The 17,463-nt window shown below is 27.9% G+C and overlaps 1 protein-coding gene across 3 annotated transcripts in view; it reads right to left on the bottom strand.

Moving 5' to 3' along the window:
- Window positions 1–5,236: 5,236 nt before the first annotated feature.
- Window positions 5,237–17,463, bottom strand: part of LOC149058916 (uncharacterized) — a 31,409-nt gene continuing 19,182 nt past the window's right edge. For all 3 annotated transcript variants that reach the window (XM_089219608.1, XM_089219609.1, XM_089219610.1), the window contains one exon: window positions 5,237–17,333. In XM_089219608.1, the coding sequence (XP_089075734.1) occupies window positions 5,532–17,333 (11,802 nt within the window). In that variant the 3' untranslated portion in view covers window positions 5,237–5,531. The remainder of the gene's footprint in view (window positions 17,334–17,463) is intronic.

The raw sequence follows: 17,463 nt of genomic DNA, 5'->3' as shown, positions 1-17,463 counted from the left end.
TCTCACGGATGTGGTATAATCATCTAAACTGACGGAAATGCCACCCGCCCACATATGAGATCAGTACACATCCCGTGCAGCTGCATGCTTGATAATACTGTATCTATTATTATGACAGTATATTCCTAGTTTGGGTATCGTTTCTTGGAATTCTTATCCCATAGTCGTGTCTAACGTCCTGAGGACATGGAACGCCTATCTATCTGTTTTCATAAATGTTCAGTTAATCCCCCATTGTTTACATAATGTTATTTGGTGTCCACGCCCAACTTTTACCTTTAGTAGTCTCTTATTATTTTAATAATCCATGGCCACTCCCTCGGAATTGTTATACCCTCTCAGGTGGTGTCTACATAATTATTACCTAGTTGACCGTGAACTAAGCAATGCGGGACGCTAGTCCATAGCATTATAAAGACATTTTTAAATTTTTCAACACCTTTTTTTGGGAACTAGTTACAGTCAGTAGAACACGTTTATTCCTGTATCCTGTTTGCAAAATTTTTTAGAAAAACCAATATGAATGATGACGAATAACAAACGAATTTCGAAAATACAAAAGGCAAAATAAAATGACAGTTTTCTAGTTTTAAATTTGGTCTTAAAATTACTATTAATGCAGTGGTGAAAAAAATTACAAAAAGTTTAAATAACCGGCTGGAAAACTTTCAGGGATAATGCGAAAGTTGTTGACTTAAAAATTCTGATTTTGTGCTTACAAATACTTATTAATGACTTACTAAAGAATGAACAAATATGAATGTGGTGGGACAAGTTAGGTGACTAACTTCACGGACACTAAAATATTCGTAAATTATCGTAATTTTGTCAAATAGAACTTCTGATGGTTATAAAAAAATACTATGAATTTAAGTTTAAGCTTTTTTAATTTACACTTATAAAAAATTATTGGGAATCTTGAATTAAATTTTTAATTATTTTTTTTAAAAAAAAAGCTATAAGACTTTATGGAATTTGATTGTGAAAACAAACACACAAAAAAAAAAAAAAAAATTTAAAAAAAATATCTTTGTAAAATTAATATAATCATTGCTTTGTTCAAATTTTTAAATGCAATTTTTAAACACATACTTTATTTGATGTTATTATTGTTATTTTAGATTGGTGGACGGTGGTTGCTACATTCCAATTTTAATAATCTTATTAATAACAAATAAATTTTACTGCCACAATATATTTGCTTGAGCGAATACCATCCAATTTTGAAATATTTTATTGACTTACGTTTGTATTTAATAATGATTTATTAAATTGTTTTATAATCATGATATAATATTTTAATAACATCGTACAAACACTACAAACTAAAAAAACAGTAACATTAATCTATCTAGATGTTTTAGAAAACCATTTAAATAATCGAGACGATATATAAATATACCACTTGCCAAGACTGGGCATTAACGAGTTAAAAAGTTACTGTTAAGTTACTTGTTACTTTTAACCAAGTTAAATGATAAGTTACTTTTTTTTAGAAGCAAGAATTAACTTAACGAGTTATATTTTTTTAAATTTTATTCAGTAACTTATGAGTTCATTTATTTTATTGTCACGTTAAGTTAATTTTATTCCTAAATAAAAAATAAAAAATATATTCAATTTTGTGTATATAAATATATACCTAATAGTAATAATAACTCTAAATATATTAATTTATAATAATAGTTATTATATTGCATACTCACAGGTTATACTATATATTTATATTATAAGCAGAAATATTATTGAATCAGCGTATCTGATAAAATAAAAATATAACTATTAATTTTTAATTTCTACATCTCAAACACTTGTTCATTGTAATTATAGTCATTAGTTCACCTTCTCCGATCCTCGGTAGGTACAATGCGAAAAAAAAGCCATTAGTTCATCACCTAATCATTATAATTATTAGTTATTTATTTTTATTTTTATTCATTCATGGATTTACATCGATAACTTGGCTAGTCGGTACAAATATAATGCAAACTCGTTGTAGCGTATTGTTCATCGTGATTACTATTTACTTGATTTACCTTGTTAATTAAGTAAATGAATTAGCTATTTAACAACACTACGGGACGCGAGTTAAATTTTATTTTTAAATAAGCCATCTGATAAATCCTGGTGGTAAAGAACAGAAAACAAAAATTGTAATCTTCTCGTAAAGACTGTATGTACTATCATTGATTTTAATGTATACCAATGGTATTACGTATAGATTTTAATAGGGGCCACAAAGTCATAAATAAATCATTTGACGACTGTGTTACGTGTTGTCGATGGTTATTTTCCACAATCTTGTATTCATGTTTTTATATTGTTTTATGCGGAGTTGAGAACTGTGTAACCAATTATTTATCGTCATAATAGGTAATGAATTTTATTATAATAATATTTAGTATAGTTGTGGATCATTACGTAAACAAATACAAAAAAATAATTAAATTATTTTGTTGAATTTCGTTATTAATAAAAGTAGGTACCTACAGTAATTAATTTTATCGAATTACTATGTTATTTGTTTAAGTCAAGTTTATTTAATTTGTTAAAAAAGGTCAAATTGTCAATTTTATATGAAAAAAAATAACTAACTAATTTAAGTTAATTTTATTTTCTAATTAACTAGTAACTTTTAGACTTGAGCAAGTGACAATTTGAGAATTAGGTATCTATCTTGGTCCAAGATGTTATATACGTATATTGTCGAATTTGCACATTATTATCCCAATATCGCTTGACGCTTATTATAACCATTTGATTACGAATCAGAAGATAATATCTGTATTATGACTATGAAGTATGAATATTATTTTTATCATTGTTATCTAAATGTTATTAATTATTTTAAGTTATGATTAGGAATTTTAGATAATTATACTTTCCAAAAAGTAACGTAATCCTTATTATCAATACTATTTGACATATTATATATTACAGGGATATTATTGCTTTTTTCATTTGTAAAAATTACCGATGTGTTCAGTGCCGCAACTAGAGATAAAAGGGCCCAGGTGCGAATCAAATTTTGGGTCAAAACAGCTCAAAACAAATCTAAATATTTTGAAAATTATATAAAATATATAAAATGCCTATATAAACATTCAGTGAAAATTTCAAGTATCTGGTCATTTGCTTTAGAGTTATACCAAAATAAGAAAATCGCTAAATTTAGTGAAAATCAAATGTTGTAAAAATTTGAATTTCAAATGCTCATAAAAATTTAATTTGAAATTCCGATAGAAAATTTTTTGGTGATAAAGATTGAAAACTTGTAAGGAATCTTGTTAAATTTTTAAATCTTAGATTTAAAAAGAATTTTTTTTATGAATTTCTATCTTAAAATAATTTGTGAATTTTCGTGATTTTTACGTATTTTGTCAAAATTCAAACTTTGAATGCTTATAAAAAAAATTGTGATACGAATTTCTTTTATTTTTCAACTGCTATTGTAACAATATATTTAAAACCTTATTTTAAATTTTCAAGATCTTCTACCCAAAAAATTCATTTTTATCAGTATTAATTTAAAAAAAATCTAATAATGATCGAAAATTGCATGTGCCTATAAATAGTTCAACTTATGTCGAACATTTTTTAAAATTCCATGGTGGATAGAATATACTTATATACTTATATAAACATTCGGTGAAAATTTCATGTGTCTATGGTAATTTTTTTTAGAGTTACATCAAAACCAAAACAGAATTTGAATTTTTACTTTTGACCCCCCCCCCCCCCCCCAAGTACCAATTAGATTCACTTTCTGATCGAACGAGGTACTGAAGTCAAAAATTGAAGCACTTTTACTGCCCCAAAACGTGATGACAGACACACAAAAAAAAAAACAATTGGTAAAATTAATACATTCATCGCTCCGCTCAGAATCTAAAATATATATTTATACAAATACAAATTATCATTTTAGAAATGGAGCACCACTAGGACGAACATATTTTAGAGACATTTTATATGTTTATTGTTTAAGTGAAATCAAAATATGTATTCACTAACTAAAATATTGTCATTTATCAGTTATTAGTCATCACACACTGAACTAGTCTAAAAATAGCACTAATCCAATTATTTTCCCCAATTGTTTATCAGATAACATCAATGATAATAGCATGGAGTCGAAAACTATTATTTAATACAATATTGAAACTAACGATACAAAAATATTAAATATTAATATTAAAATATTAAGTACAAGTCATAGGTAGTTAAAAATGCATAGTATAAAATATTATCTTCATAAGTATAACCAATACTATAAAAACATAATATTAGATGCTGGACGTAACTACACAATGATATCGAAAAATTTCAATTTTCATCATGTGTTATAAATTGGAATAAAAGTTAATATGAGTTTTTAATCTAAAAACTTTTATGTCTGAAAAGGGCCCCCTAAATACGATGATAGGGCTCTTTTGGGGTGCCATGCAACCCCAGCACCCCCGCTAATTGCGGCGCTGGATGTGTTATACTATACTACTGTAATAGGTACTAAGAAAATATTGATATTTCAATAATGACGTATATGATGGTACCATCATTCCTCATTCTTCAATAAGGAGTTGAATTTTGTTATATTATACGATTATGTTTAGATGAATCATATATTAATTTTCGGCGTTTGCTCAGATAGCTGTATTTCATTTTCATAGAACTACAATCATAAAAATATACTATGCTTTATTTATTACTTATAAGTTATAAGCCATGTGTTTATTGCGAATCTTAAATTTATTAAAATTGTATTTAATGATTAGACTTCAGGTGTATAATTGATATATAATATGTCATAAAATAACTACAAAACAATCGTCTAAAAAATTGTTGACGTGGTTATAATTATTAATTCATTATGTTTTAAAAATCAATCCAATACCTATATACTTTGGTATTTAAAAAGTTAAATACCTATTTGTTAGATAAATTTCTTGAGATAATATTTTAAAATGACCTCATTTTAACTTTTAAACTCGTAAATGAATAAACATATAAACCATGAGCCAAATTTTTTCTTTGAATGCATGGTTCTAAATAGTCCTTCACACCAAAAAGTGCATGTGAATTAAAAACCAGGTTCGTTTTGTATTTTTTAAAACATGCTGATGGTAAAAAAGGCATCATTCAAACAAAAGCTAATTGAAACAAATAGAGGATAATAAGTTGATAGTAAAAAATATGATGCAAAAGGTAAAAAAAATATTTTTATACATATTTTTCTTATTAAAAATCAATTTTATTGTGTTAAATACAAATCAAAAGTTTTCAAGGATTGTATATAATGTGGGTATATCATATGACATTTTTTTTTTTTACAAATTTTGTCATCCACCTATAAGTGTGTTTAAGATTAAAATCAAACGATGTTAAGTAAGTAGTTAAAAAAATAAATAAAGACACTATAATTTTCGATATTTTTGTCAATTTTTTCTTATAGTAAATGTCATGAAACAATAATTTTACTGATTATTGAATAGTATAAAATAATAAAATATAACTTTTACTTTATTGTGTTTTTATTTTTTAGATTTTTTTTCAATTTCTTTAAAGAATTCTCGAGCGTCTGTAAAGTTTGTATTTACACAATTGTTTTTACTGTCAGATGTTTGAATTTTTGGAATGTACTCCGTAGATCTAATCTTACTAGATGACTTTTTATGTTTAAATTTAAACTTTATCTTCGAGTCCAACAAGGTAAGGGCTTCTTCAAGAGAAGATGCACACAATATTGCATTTAAGTCGGATTCGTTTACTGTGTACAATTTGTCGTCAATAATAGTTTTATTTTCATCATCTATATTGGAAATTTTTTCACTTTGTTCCAACTGTACAAAAGTTTTTTCATAATAATCTTCATTGGAAGTTTTCATACGTTGAACGGACATTTCCAGTTTTTGAATGCCATACGATTTTTTCTGTAAATTATCTTCATTTTCCAAACGATGCATTTTAGACGTTTCTCCAAATTTTAAATAACATTTATTTGAACTATCTAAATTTTCTGTTTTAATTTCTTTATCAATCAAATTTGTTTTAGAATTTCTATATGTATTGTCATAATTTGCTAATGTTCTTTTGGTTAAATTGTCTTCCTCAGTTTGTTCCATAGCGATCGCGGCTGAATAATTAACTAGTATTGAAGTTTCACTTCCACTTTTCACCTCAAATTCATTCGTTTCTACTTTAGGCTCAGATTCACAAGTAATTAGTGTAGTAGCTTCATTTTCAGTGGCTTTTTCTATTTTAATCTGTTTATCTACGGATTCACTTATAGTATCAATTAGTATTGGAATTTTGTTTTCCGTGACTTTTTCTATGTCTGTTTGTTTCTTAACGGCTACAGGTAAAATATTAATTGATGTCGGAGTTTTATCACGTGTACATTTTTTAAAAATTTTTTTGTCTAAAGATTCATCGCAACTGCCAGTTACTACTTCAGCTGCATTTACAGCCTTTTGTTCTTCCGCGGCTGTAACAGAGGAAATCATTGCTGTAGTACTATTTTTGACTACATCCGGTTCTTCTAATGATGCTACATCGTGTGTGATTGAATGATCAATTAATATCACTGATTCATTTTTCATAACTTCTACTTGTATCTGTTTCTTTACAGACTCAGTGTAATTGTCAATTGATAATAAAGTTTTATTTTCTGTTTTCGCTTGATTCTGTACCATTGAATCGATATTTGCAATCTGTTTAATTTCGGATGAATATTTCACATTTGACTGTTCTTCTACAGATGTAAAAATATCAATTGGTGTGTTAGTTTCATTATTATTTTTAATGTTCGTTTGAATTTGTTCTTCTGCGATATCCACTAAACAATAATTTGGAATTTGAATTTCATTTTCAATAAAAAATTTTATTATCTGATCATCAACAGTTGACGAAGACGAGTTAATTGGTAATAATTGATTATCTGTATCAATTTTGACATACAATTCTTGGTCAACAACTTCAGCTAAAGAATAATTTACTATCGGATTTTTATTTTCAGTATTTTTTTCAATAATTTGTTCCTTAACAGAATCAGTTAAATTGTCAATTAGTGATAATGTTTCGATTGGTGCTGAAGCTTTTTCTTCAATAACTTGTTGTACATCTCTTTGAGCATTTAAAGTTATATTGGAAGAATCAGTACATGATATAACTGTGTTTACGGTTATATCTTCTTCTGATTTTGATTCCTTGTTTAATTCAATTGGTAAAATCGTTTCATTTTCTGTTTCAATATTCACATTCATACTATCTTTAACAACATCACCAGAAGAATTACTTTTCACCGGAGAATCTTGACCAATCATTTTTTCTATGCGACTTTGATCATCAATTATTTCAGTAGAAGATTCGGTAAATATTGATATTTCAGCTTCACTTTTATGTTCTACTGCTATTGGTTCTTTTATGGTTGATTCTGCAAGTAATAATGTTTCGATGAGCTTATCTATTTTTTTATATTCTTCTTCAGATGCAGTAGATATATCAGGTAGAAATACTGTTTCTTTTTCTTTATCAATGTTTACATTCATACATTTCCCAAAATTTTCATCTGTAGAATAAATTGACTCTAGAAATTCTTCTTCATTATGCATGTCTTCATTTGCTTGATTATCTACAGTTGCAGATGTAAATTCGGTACAAGATGTGATTTCATTAGCTGTTATATCTTTTAATATTTTTGCTTCTACTTCTATAACTGTTGGTTCATCCATAGATTCTACGGTTGATTCAATTTGTAATAAATCTTCAGTCTTTTCATCTACCACTATCATTGGTTCCCTTGAATTAATACATTTTTTAAATGATATTAATATTTCTTTTTCTGTATCGGTGTTTATAATAGTTTTTTCCTCCATTGCCTCAACTGAAGAATTTAATGGTACCAGTGTAACTTCATCGATCTCATTATCTTTATTTATTTGAACGTCTTTAGTCAAAATAGGAGAATCTGTACTTGTGAATATTTCAGTTTCAGTTGAATCTTTTTCTTCTGTTGGTTTCTTTATAGATTCTGTTTGTAATAAATCTTCAGTCTTTTTTTCCTCCATTCTCATTTCTTCCCCTGAATCAGTAGATATTTTAATCGGTAGTAATGTTTCTTTTTCGTTATTAGTGTTTATAATATTTTTTTCCTCCACTACCTGGTCTGAAGAATCGATGTGTATAGGAGTAAATTCATCACGTTCTTTATCTACGTTTATTGGAGCGTCTACAATTGCAATGCATTTTTCAGTACATGTTGGAATTTTAGTTTCAGGTGTATTTTCTATAGCTGTTGAATTCTCTATAGATTCTACGGTTGATTCAATTGGTAATAAGATCTCTTCTGTTTTTTGCATCTCTATGATATTTTCTTTTTTTGAACCAGTAGATGTTGTAATAGGTAATAATATTTGTTTTTCTGTATCGGTGTTTATAATAGTTTTTTCCTCCATTGCCTCATCTGAAGAATGTAATGGTACCAGTGTAACTTCATCGATCTCATTATCTTTATCTATTTGAACGTCTGCAGTCACAATAGGAGAATCTATACTTTCGAATATTTCAGTTTCAGTTAAATCTTTTTCTTCTGTTGGTTCCTCTATAGATTCTATGGTTGATTCAAGTTGTAATAAATCTTCAGTCTTTTTTTCCTCCACTCTCATTTCTTCTCCGGAAGCAGTAGATATTTTAATCGGTAGTAATGTTTCTTTTTTTGTATTAGGGTTTGTAATAATTTTTTCCTCCACTACCTGGTCTGAAGAATCGATGTGTATTATAGGAGTAAATTCATCACGTTCTTCATTTACGTTTATTGACGCGTCTACGGTTGCAATGAATTGTTCAGTACATGTTGGAATTTCAGTTTCAGTTGTATCTTCTATAGCTGTTGAATTCTCTATAGATTTTGTGGTTAATTCAATTGGTAATGATATATCTTTTGTTTTTTCAATTATTATGATTTCTTCTTCTGAACCAGCCAATGTGTGAATTGGTAAAAATATTTCTTTTTCTATATAAATGTTTATAAATGGTTTTTTTACCGTTTTTTCCTCATCTGATGAATGAATTCGCGCCGGGGTATATTCATCATGTTCTTCATCTATATTTGTTTGATTGTCTACAATTACGATAGGTGAATCAGCAAATGTTAGTATTTCAGTTACGGTTACATCTTCTACCATATTTGATTCTAATTCAGCTTCAAGGACTGATTTTGTGGGTAAAAGGGTTTCATTTTCTTTAACAATATTCAAATTCTTATTTTCCCCCACTACTTCATCCGAAGAATTATTTTCTACCGGATTTTCTTGTTCGTCAATTTTTACTATGTAGTTTTTATTGTCAATTATTTCATTCGAATATATTTTGGTGCATAAGCGTTCGGTTTCAGTTATATCTTCTACAACTGTTGGTTGATCCATAGATTCCACGGTTGATTTAATTGGTAATAAGTTTTCTGTTGTTTTTTGTATCGCTATGATTTCTTTTTCTGAATCAGTAAATGTTTTAATTGGTAACAGTATTTCTTTATCCGTATCAGTGTTTATAATAGTTTTTTCCTCTGTTGACTCAATTGAAGAATTTATTGGTACTATGGTACCTTCTTCGACCTCATTATCTACATTTATTTGAGCATCAGCAAGCACTGTGGAAGAATCAGTAAATTTTGATATTTCAGCTTCACTTTTATTTTCTATTGCCATTGGTTCCTGTATGGTTGATTCTGCAAGTAATAATGTTTCGATGAGCTTATCTATTTTTTTATATTCTTCTTCAGATGCAGTAGATATATCAGGTAGAAATACTGTTTCTTTTTCTTTATCAATGTTTACATTCATACATTCCCCAAAATTTTCATCTGTAGAATAAATTGACTCTAGAAATTCTTCTTCATTATGCATGTATTCATTTGCTTGATTATCTACAGTTGCAGATGTAAATTCGGTACAAGATGTGATTTCATTAGCTGTTATATCTTTTAATATTTTTGCTTCTACTTCTACAACTGTTGGTTCATCCATAGATTCTACGGTTGATTCAATTTGTAATAAATCTTCAGTCTTTTTTTCCTCCATTCTCATTTCTTCCCCTGAATCAGTAGATATTTTAATCGGTAGTAATGTTTCTTTTTCGTTATTAGTGTTTATAATATTTTTTTCCTCCACTACCTGGTCTGAAGAATCGATGTGTATAGGAGTAAATTCATCACGTTCTTTATCTACGTTTATTGGAGCGTCTACAATTGCAATGCATTTTTCAGTACATGTTGGAATTTTAGTTTCAGGTGTATTTTCTATAGCTGTTGAATTCTCTATAGATTCTACGGTTGATTCAATTGGTAATAAGATCTCTTCTGTTTTTTGCATCTCTATGATATTTTCTTTTTTTGAACCAGTAGATGTTGTAATAGGTAATAATATTTGTTTTTCTGTATCGGTGTTTATAATAGTTTTTTCCTCCATTGCCTCATCTGAAGAATGTAATGGTACCAGTGTAACTTCATCGATCTCATTATCTTTATCTATTTGAACGTCTGCAGTCACAATAGGAGAATCTATACTTGTGAATATTTCAGTTTCAGTTAAATCTTTTTCTTCTGTTGGTTCCTCTATAGATTCTATGGTTGATTCAAGTTGTAATAAATCTTCAGTCTTTTTTTCCTCCATTCTCATTTCTTCCCCTGAATCAGTAGATATTTTAATCGGTAGTAATGTTTCTTTTTCGTTATTAGTGTTTATAATATTTTTTTCCTTCACTACCTGGTCTGAAGAATCGTTGTGTATAGGAGTAAATTCATCACGTTCTTTATCTACGTTTATTGGAGCGTCTACAATTGCAATGCATTTTTCAGTACATGTTGGAATTTTAGTTTCAGGTGTATTTTCTATAGCTGTTGAATTCTCTATAGATTCTACGGTTGATTTAATTGGTAATAAGATCTCTTCTGTTTTCTGCATCGCTATGATATTTTCTTTTTTTGAACCAGTAGATGTTGTAATAGGTAATAATATTTCTTTTTCTGTATCGGTGTTTATAATAGTTTTTTCCTCCATTGCCTCATCTGAAGAATGTAATGGTATTAATGTAACTTCATCAATCACATTATCTTTATTTATTTGAACGTCTACAGTCACACTAGGAGAATCTATACTTGTGAATATTTCAGTTTCAGTTAAATCTTTTTCTTCTGTTGGTTCCTTTATAGATTCTATGGTTGATTCAAGTTGTAATAAATCTTCAGTCTTTTTTTCCTCCATTCTCATTTCTTCCCCTGAATCAGTAGATATTTTAATCGGTAGTAATGTTTCTTTTTCGTTATTAGTGTTTATAATATTTTTTTCCTCCACTACCTGGTCTGAAGAATCGATGTGTATAGGAGTAAATTCATCACGTTCTTTATCTACGTTTATTGGAGCGTCTACAATTGTAATGCATTTTTCAGTACATGTTGTAATTTTAGTTTCAGGTGTATTTTCTATAGCTGTTGAATTCTCTATAGATTCTACGGTTGATTTAATTGGTAATAAGATCTCTTCTGTTTTCTGCATCGCTATGATATTTTCTTTTTTTGAACCAGTAGATGTTGTAATAGGTAATAATATTTCTTTTTCTGTATCGGTGTTTATAATAGTTTTTTCCTCCATTGCCTCATCTGAAGAATGTAATGGTATCAATGTAACTTCATCAATCACATTATCTTTATTTATTTGAACGTCTGCAGTCACACTAGGAGAATCTATACTTTCGAATATTTCAGTTTCAGTTAAATCTTTTTCTTCTGTTGGTTCCTTTATAGATTCTATGGTTGATTCAAGTTGTAATAAATCTTCAGTCTTTTTTTCCTCCATTCTCATTTCTTCCCCTGAATCAGTAGATATTTTAATCGGTAGTAATGTTTCTTTTTCGTTATTAGTGTATATAATATTTTTTTCCTCCACTACCGGGTCTGAAGAATCGATGTGTATAGGAGTAAATTCATCACGTTCTTTATCTACGTTTATTGGAGCATCTACAGTTACAATGAATGAGTCAGTAAATGTTGGAATTTGAGCTTCAGCAATGTCTTCTAAACCTTTTAGTACCTTAATAGGCTCTAAGGTTGATTCTGTAGCTAACATTTTTTCATTTTCTGTATCAATTTTTACATTTATATTTCTTCCCACCTCTTCATATGGAGAATGATTTTCTACAAAAGTTTCTGGGTTAATATTTTTTACTGTATGATTTTGGTCGTTATTCATTTTAGTTAAAGATTCAGTACTTGATGTGATATATGTTTCAGTTATATTTTCTAATATTTTTGGTTTGCTAATGGAGTGAATGGTGGATTCAATTGGTAATAAATTTTCATTTGTCCATTCTATCACTATCACTTCTTTCGCTGTACTAGAAGACGTTTCAATTGGTAATAATTTTGTATTTTTTGTATCAATGTTTATATTTGTTTTTTTCTCCACTACCTCATCTGAAGTATTAATTGATGCTGGAGTAACTTCATCAAGCTCTTTATCCACATCTGTTTGAGTGTCTACAATTAGAATGGAAGAATCGGTACATGTTGATATCTCAGTTTCTGTTATATTTTCTACTGTTTTTGTTTCCACTACAGATTCAGTTGTTACATGTGTTTCAGTTTCCATATCAATGTTTAATTTCTTAATATTGTTGTCAACTACTTTATCTAAAGAATTAGTGTTTGTCAGAGATTTATCTTCAATAAAATTTAATATTTCTTTTTTATCATCTAATATCACATTCAAGGAATCATTACATGATGTTATGACTGTTACAGTTGTATCTTCTTTTAATTTTGTTTTAATCATTGATTCGTTTGGTAAAAATGTTTCATTATGAGTATCAATGTTAAAATCCATATTTTTTCTCACTGCTTCACCCAAAGTATTAATTGATTCTTTGTCAACAATTTTTTCTGAATCATTTTGATGGTTCATTATTTCGATTAAAGATTCATTACATGATAGGATTTCAGTTTTAGTATTACCATAAACTATTTCGGGTTCATCTATACATTCTATGATTGATTCAATTGGTAAAATAGTTTTGGTTTTAGTATTAATGCTCATATTCATATTTCCCTGTTCAATTTCACCTAAATAATTTATTGGTAATGGTGATTCTTCTTCAATAACTTTTTCTACATCTGTTTGAACGCCTACGGTTACAGTTGAAAAATTAGCGAATGATTCATCAACTACTTCTTTTGATACCTCTATGTTTAGTTTAATGGGTATTGTTATGTTAAGTCTATCTATTTCTTTTAAAGAATTAATAGGAGATGGATGTTCTTTTTCATTAATTTGTTCTGTATTCATTACATTATCATTATCATTAGCATTTATATAGTATGTAACTGATACATCGTTTTTTGTATTTACTGGTTCATCCATAACTTCTGGAATAGAATTGATTTTTGAGACTTTTGCGTTTACGATGTTATCTTTTATTGGTTTTTGTACAATATTTACTAATGCTTCAATTTGTTTTTTATCTTTATTAGTCACGAATTCTACTACAATTTTCTGGACTAAAGATGTTATAGAAGTATTAATGAAGGAAGAAATCTCTGCTTCCTTACCTATAAGAATCTCGTCCAATTTCAAATCAGATTCACTTGGAGCACCAATTACTGTTGTAGATTCTAGGAATGATGTATTTATTCCTAGTGTTACCTTTGCTGCATTTTTTGAAACTTGTGCATTCAGCACTGTTATTATTTGTGGATTTGGTTTATGGATAACAATATTCTGAATTATATTTATTGGTTTTGATTGATATATAATTTCTCTTTTTATAATTACATCATTAGCATCAAATACTATTTTTGATTCTAGTGATTCGATTTCATGTTTTATTGTTTGTTGCATTGATAAACTTTCAGTTGAATTTGATTTTATAGGTGTGTTTGTACTTATATTTTCTACTATTTCATTTATAGTTTTTTTTTCAACCATATGTGGTATTTTTATTATTACATTTTCTGTTATCTGTAATTTTACTGATTCGTATTCCTCTTTATTATTTATATTTTTTACTACATCTGTTTCTTCAGATATATTTGATGCAATGATCTTAATTGTGGTTTGAATTTCTTTTAAGCTATATTCATCTATTTTTGCCAGTTCTGAATTATTCGTTGTCTGTGTTTCTAATGTAGATTGAAGTTCTGAAGTTGGAGTAATAATTACTGTGTTGTGTGATTTTTGAAAGCTTGGCAACACTTTTTTTCCCATCACATTACCTTCTATAATTTTTTCATTTTCATTTGCATTGATCAATTGCATTCTTTGTTTGATATCTGTGTTTGTATTATCTATCCTAATAGAATCATAATTATTTACTAATGGAATTTCACCCTGAGTTTTAACTGTTACTTTGTTTTTAGATGATATTGGTTTATCTGTATTTTCAATTATTGTAGAACTCGGTTTTTCTGCTAACATAACTTCCGTGTCTTGTACTATATTATCATTATTAATTTTCTTTATTTCGACATCTTGGGTTTCGTTGTCTATATTCATTTCCATAAACTCATTGTCTATTTGCTGGTTGTTTAAGTGATTCATAGTTGTGTTTACTAGTGTCTGAAGTTTTATTTCAGGTGGTGTCTGTGTATGCGTATTATTTGAATTTATATTTGTTTTAATTAAATTTTCAACATTTTCAAATAGATGATTATTGTCTATTTTTTTTCTGTCTAATATGATTTCTGATATTTTATTTTTTTCAATATGGGTTTTTAACTGTGATGTGAATGTTTCAATATATTTCGTATTTATTTCTGTATTGTTAGCAATGTCATTAATTTGAATTTCTTGTGAATTATTTATTAGATGTTTATCGTGGGTTTCTAAAATTGTAGTACTATCTGTATTTGGTAAAGTCTTATTTGAATATAGTTGTGTAATTTTTTCAATAATTTTATTTTTGAAACTGGTTGGTAAAGGTTCGATTGATTGTCCAATCATTAATTTTTGGTTTTTATTTAAGATCGAAGTTACTGTAACATTTTTATTGGACATAATGTTTCTCTGTTCTTCGTCATTTTTTGATGTATATTCTAAAGTTTCTAATGGAACCATCATCGACGCCAATACTGTGTTGTTTATGACAGACATTTGAATATTAGTATGTTCGTCCGGTATGAAAACATGATTGATTTTGAATTCATCTAATCCTACTTCTTCATTAGGGTTTTTGTTATCACTAAATTTTACTAAATCAATTGTGTCTAAGGGTTTATCATTTTCTTTACTTATATTATTTTTATGGAATTGAGCTGTTTTAGTTAAATCCATATTATGTCCTGAAGATTTCTGTAAATGTCGTCCTTGTATTCCAATTTCATTATCTGATTTATGAGTGGTATTATTATTTAATTGATTTAAGTGTAATACATTTTCTGTTTCTGAACATTTTATTTTCATTATTTCATCTGAAGACAATTCATTTTTTTGGGCTATTGTTTTGTGTTTATCCATAGTATTTTTGGCGAATGGTATAGTACAATGATCGACAATTTTATCATTTATTGCTTTACTTATTTCACTATTGTGTTCATTATGTTTTATAACGAATTCTGAAGAAATGTTACTGATGTCACCGCATAGTTCATCAGAATTTTTATTTATTGGTTCAATTTCATTTAGATAATGACATTTTAAATTTTTATCAGTTGTACTTAGGCGTTTTATTTTTACTGTACTATTATTATTCAGTAAATTTTCACTATTATGCTCATTTGTAGCACTAATGTGGTGTTCAAACATATTATCCATATTAATATTAATGCTAATTGGATGTGCTAGAAGACTTTCAAAGCTTGAGTGCATTTCATTTGAATTATTGTTATGTGTTATGTTTATATCTCTAGGAAACTCAGATATGATTTTTAATACTTGTAAAGAACATTTTTCACAAACACTATTGGCTATTTTTGTAATTACACTTTCAAGATGGTTTTTAAAATTGTATTGTGCCGAATCGGTAATTTGTTGAATTACAGTATCATTTGCATTTGATGGTGACTCATTATTGTTTTTCATTGCAACTACAATTTTTCTGTCATCATCATCAAAGCAAGAAACTTCATTTTGTAAACATGGTCCATTGTCTATACATTTGATTTCAGATTCCTCTATTTTAGTAGTAGGATCTAAAATTGTTTCAACATGGTTATTTTTGCTTATAACTTCATTTGTTTTAATTGTTTGATTGTGTATTTCTATGTCATGTGAATTCTCGTCAGTTAAACTTTCCACCAATACGCTATTTGTAGGTTTTAAGTGAATTGATGATACATTCTTTACCAAGGGTATATCTTTTATAATTTTAATATTTTCATTGACTTTTGTCAAGGGCTTCTTTATCCGCTGAATTTCGAAATTTATGGCATTCATATCATATGCTTTAATATTTTTGTTGGTTATATCTACGTAATTTTTAAAATTTTCGTCAGTGGATTTAGATTTTGATTGAACACTTGGTGAATCTAAATCACTGACATTAACATTACTGACGTCGTCGGTTTCAATTTTCGGTTGAATATTTGAATACTTTGAAATTTCATCGATAAAATTAGTTTCAGAATTTTTTTCAGATATGCTAGATGTACGTTTATGAACCTTTTTTTGAAAATTTATACTATTGGATTCAAATTTTGTTACCATTGACATAACGTCTGTACGTGTAGAATGTTCTTCAGATGCTGGAAGAATATTTCTACTAATAGGTGGTTTACTGTTTTCAATGGCAGGTAAACTATTGTCACATGTTTCAAGAGGTGAACTTTTAACTTTAGCAAACTTAGCTACTGGTTTATATTTCTTTGTACCTAACCGGATTTGAGATCTAGAATTCGTTGGGCTTTTTTCTACCGATATATAGTATGGAGAGCGGCAAATGGATAAACTGTTTCGTACTAAAGTTAATGTATACACTCCTTCTGCGAATGGTGTGTAAGTAACTTTAATTCGATCTTTGTCATAAAAATAATCGATTGGAATTGTTTTCGTTTCAACAATATTTGCAGGATTTTCGCTTAATATTGTGATTTCACCAATCTCTCCGTTTCGTCCACTCAGTCTAATAACGATGTTTTCAAAATTATTATTATATTTTGAGTACAAGTAAAATTCAGATTGACGTCCAACAGTTGCAGTTATCAAACCTAGACCACGTGCAACATAAGAATCATCGACTAAATTCTCCATAAATTGATCGATTTTCTTTTTTTCTTTATAAATTTCATTAGAAGTTAATAATTGAGCACTTTTAATGAAATTATACACTTTTGGTTCATCCTCTGCAATTATCTAAAAAATAATTTTCATAAATTGTTATATATGTTATATAAGTTAATGGCCTATTATTAAAGTTTATTATTTTACTAAAAATAGTACCTAAATATTGTTTACTCTTAACATATTTCCTATTTACATATAG

The sequence above is a fragment of the Diuraphis noxia genome, unplaced genomic scaffold (assembly GCF_037042655.1).
Source record: "Diuraphis noxia isolate RWA-SAM2 unplaced genomic scaffold, SU_Dnox_SAM2 contig0002, whole genome shotgun sequence".
NCBI classification, from domain to species: Eukaryota; Metazoa; Arthropoda; class Insecta; order Hemiptera; family Aphididae; genus Diuraphis; species Diuraphis noxia.
Note: the sequence above shows the minus strand (reverse complement) of the source record. Positions and strands in the feature narration are given on the sequence as shown.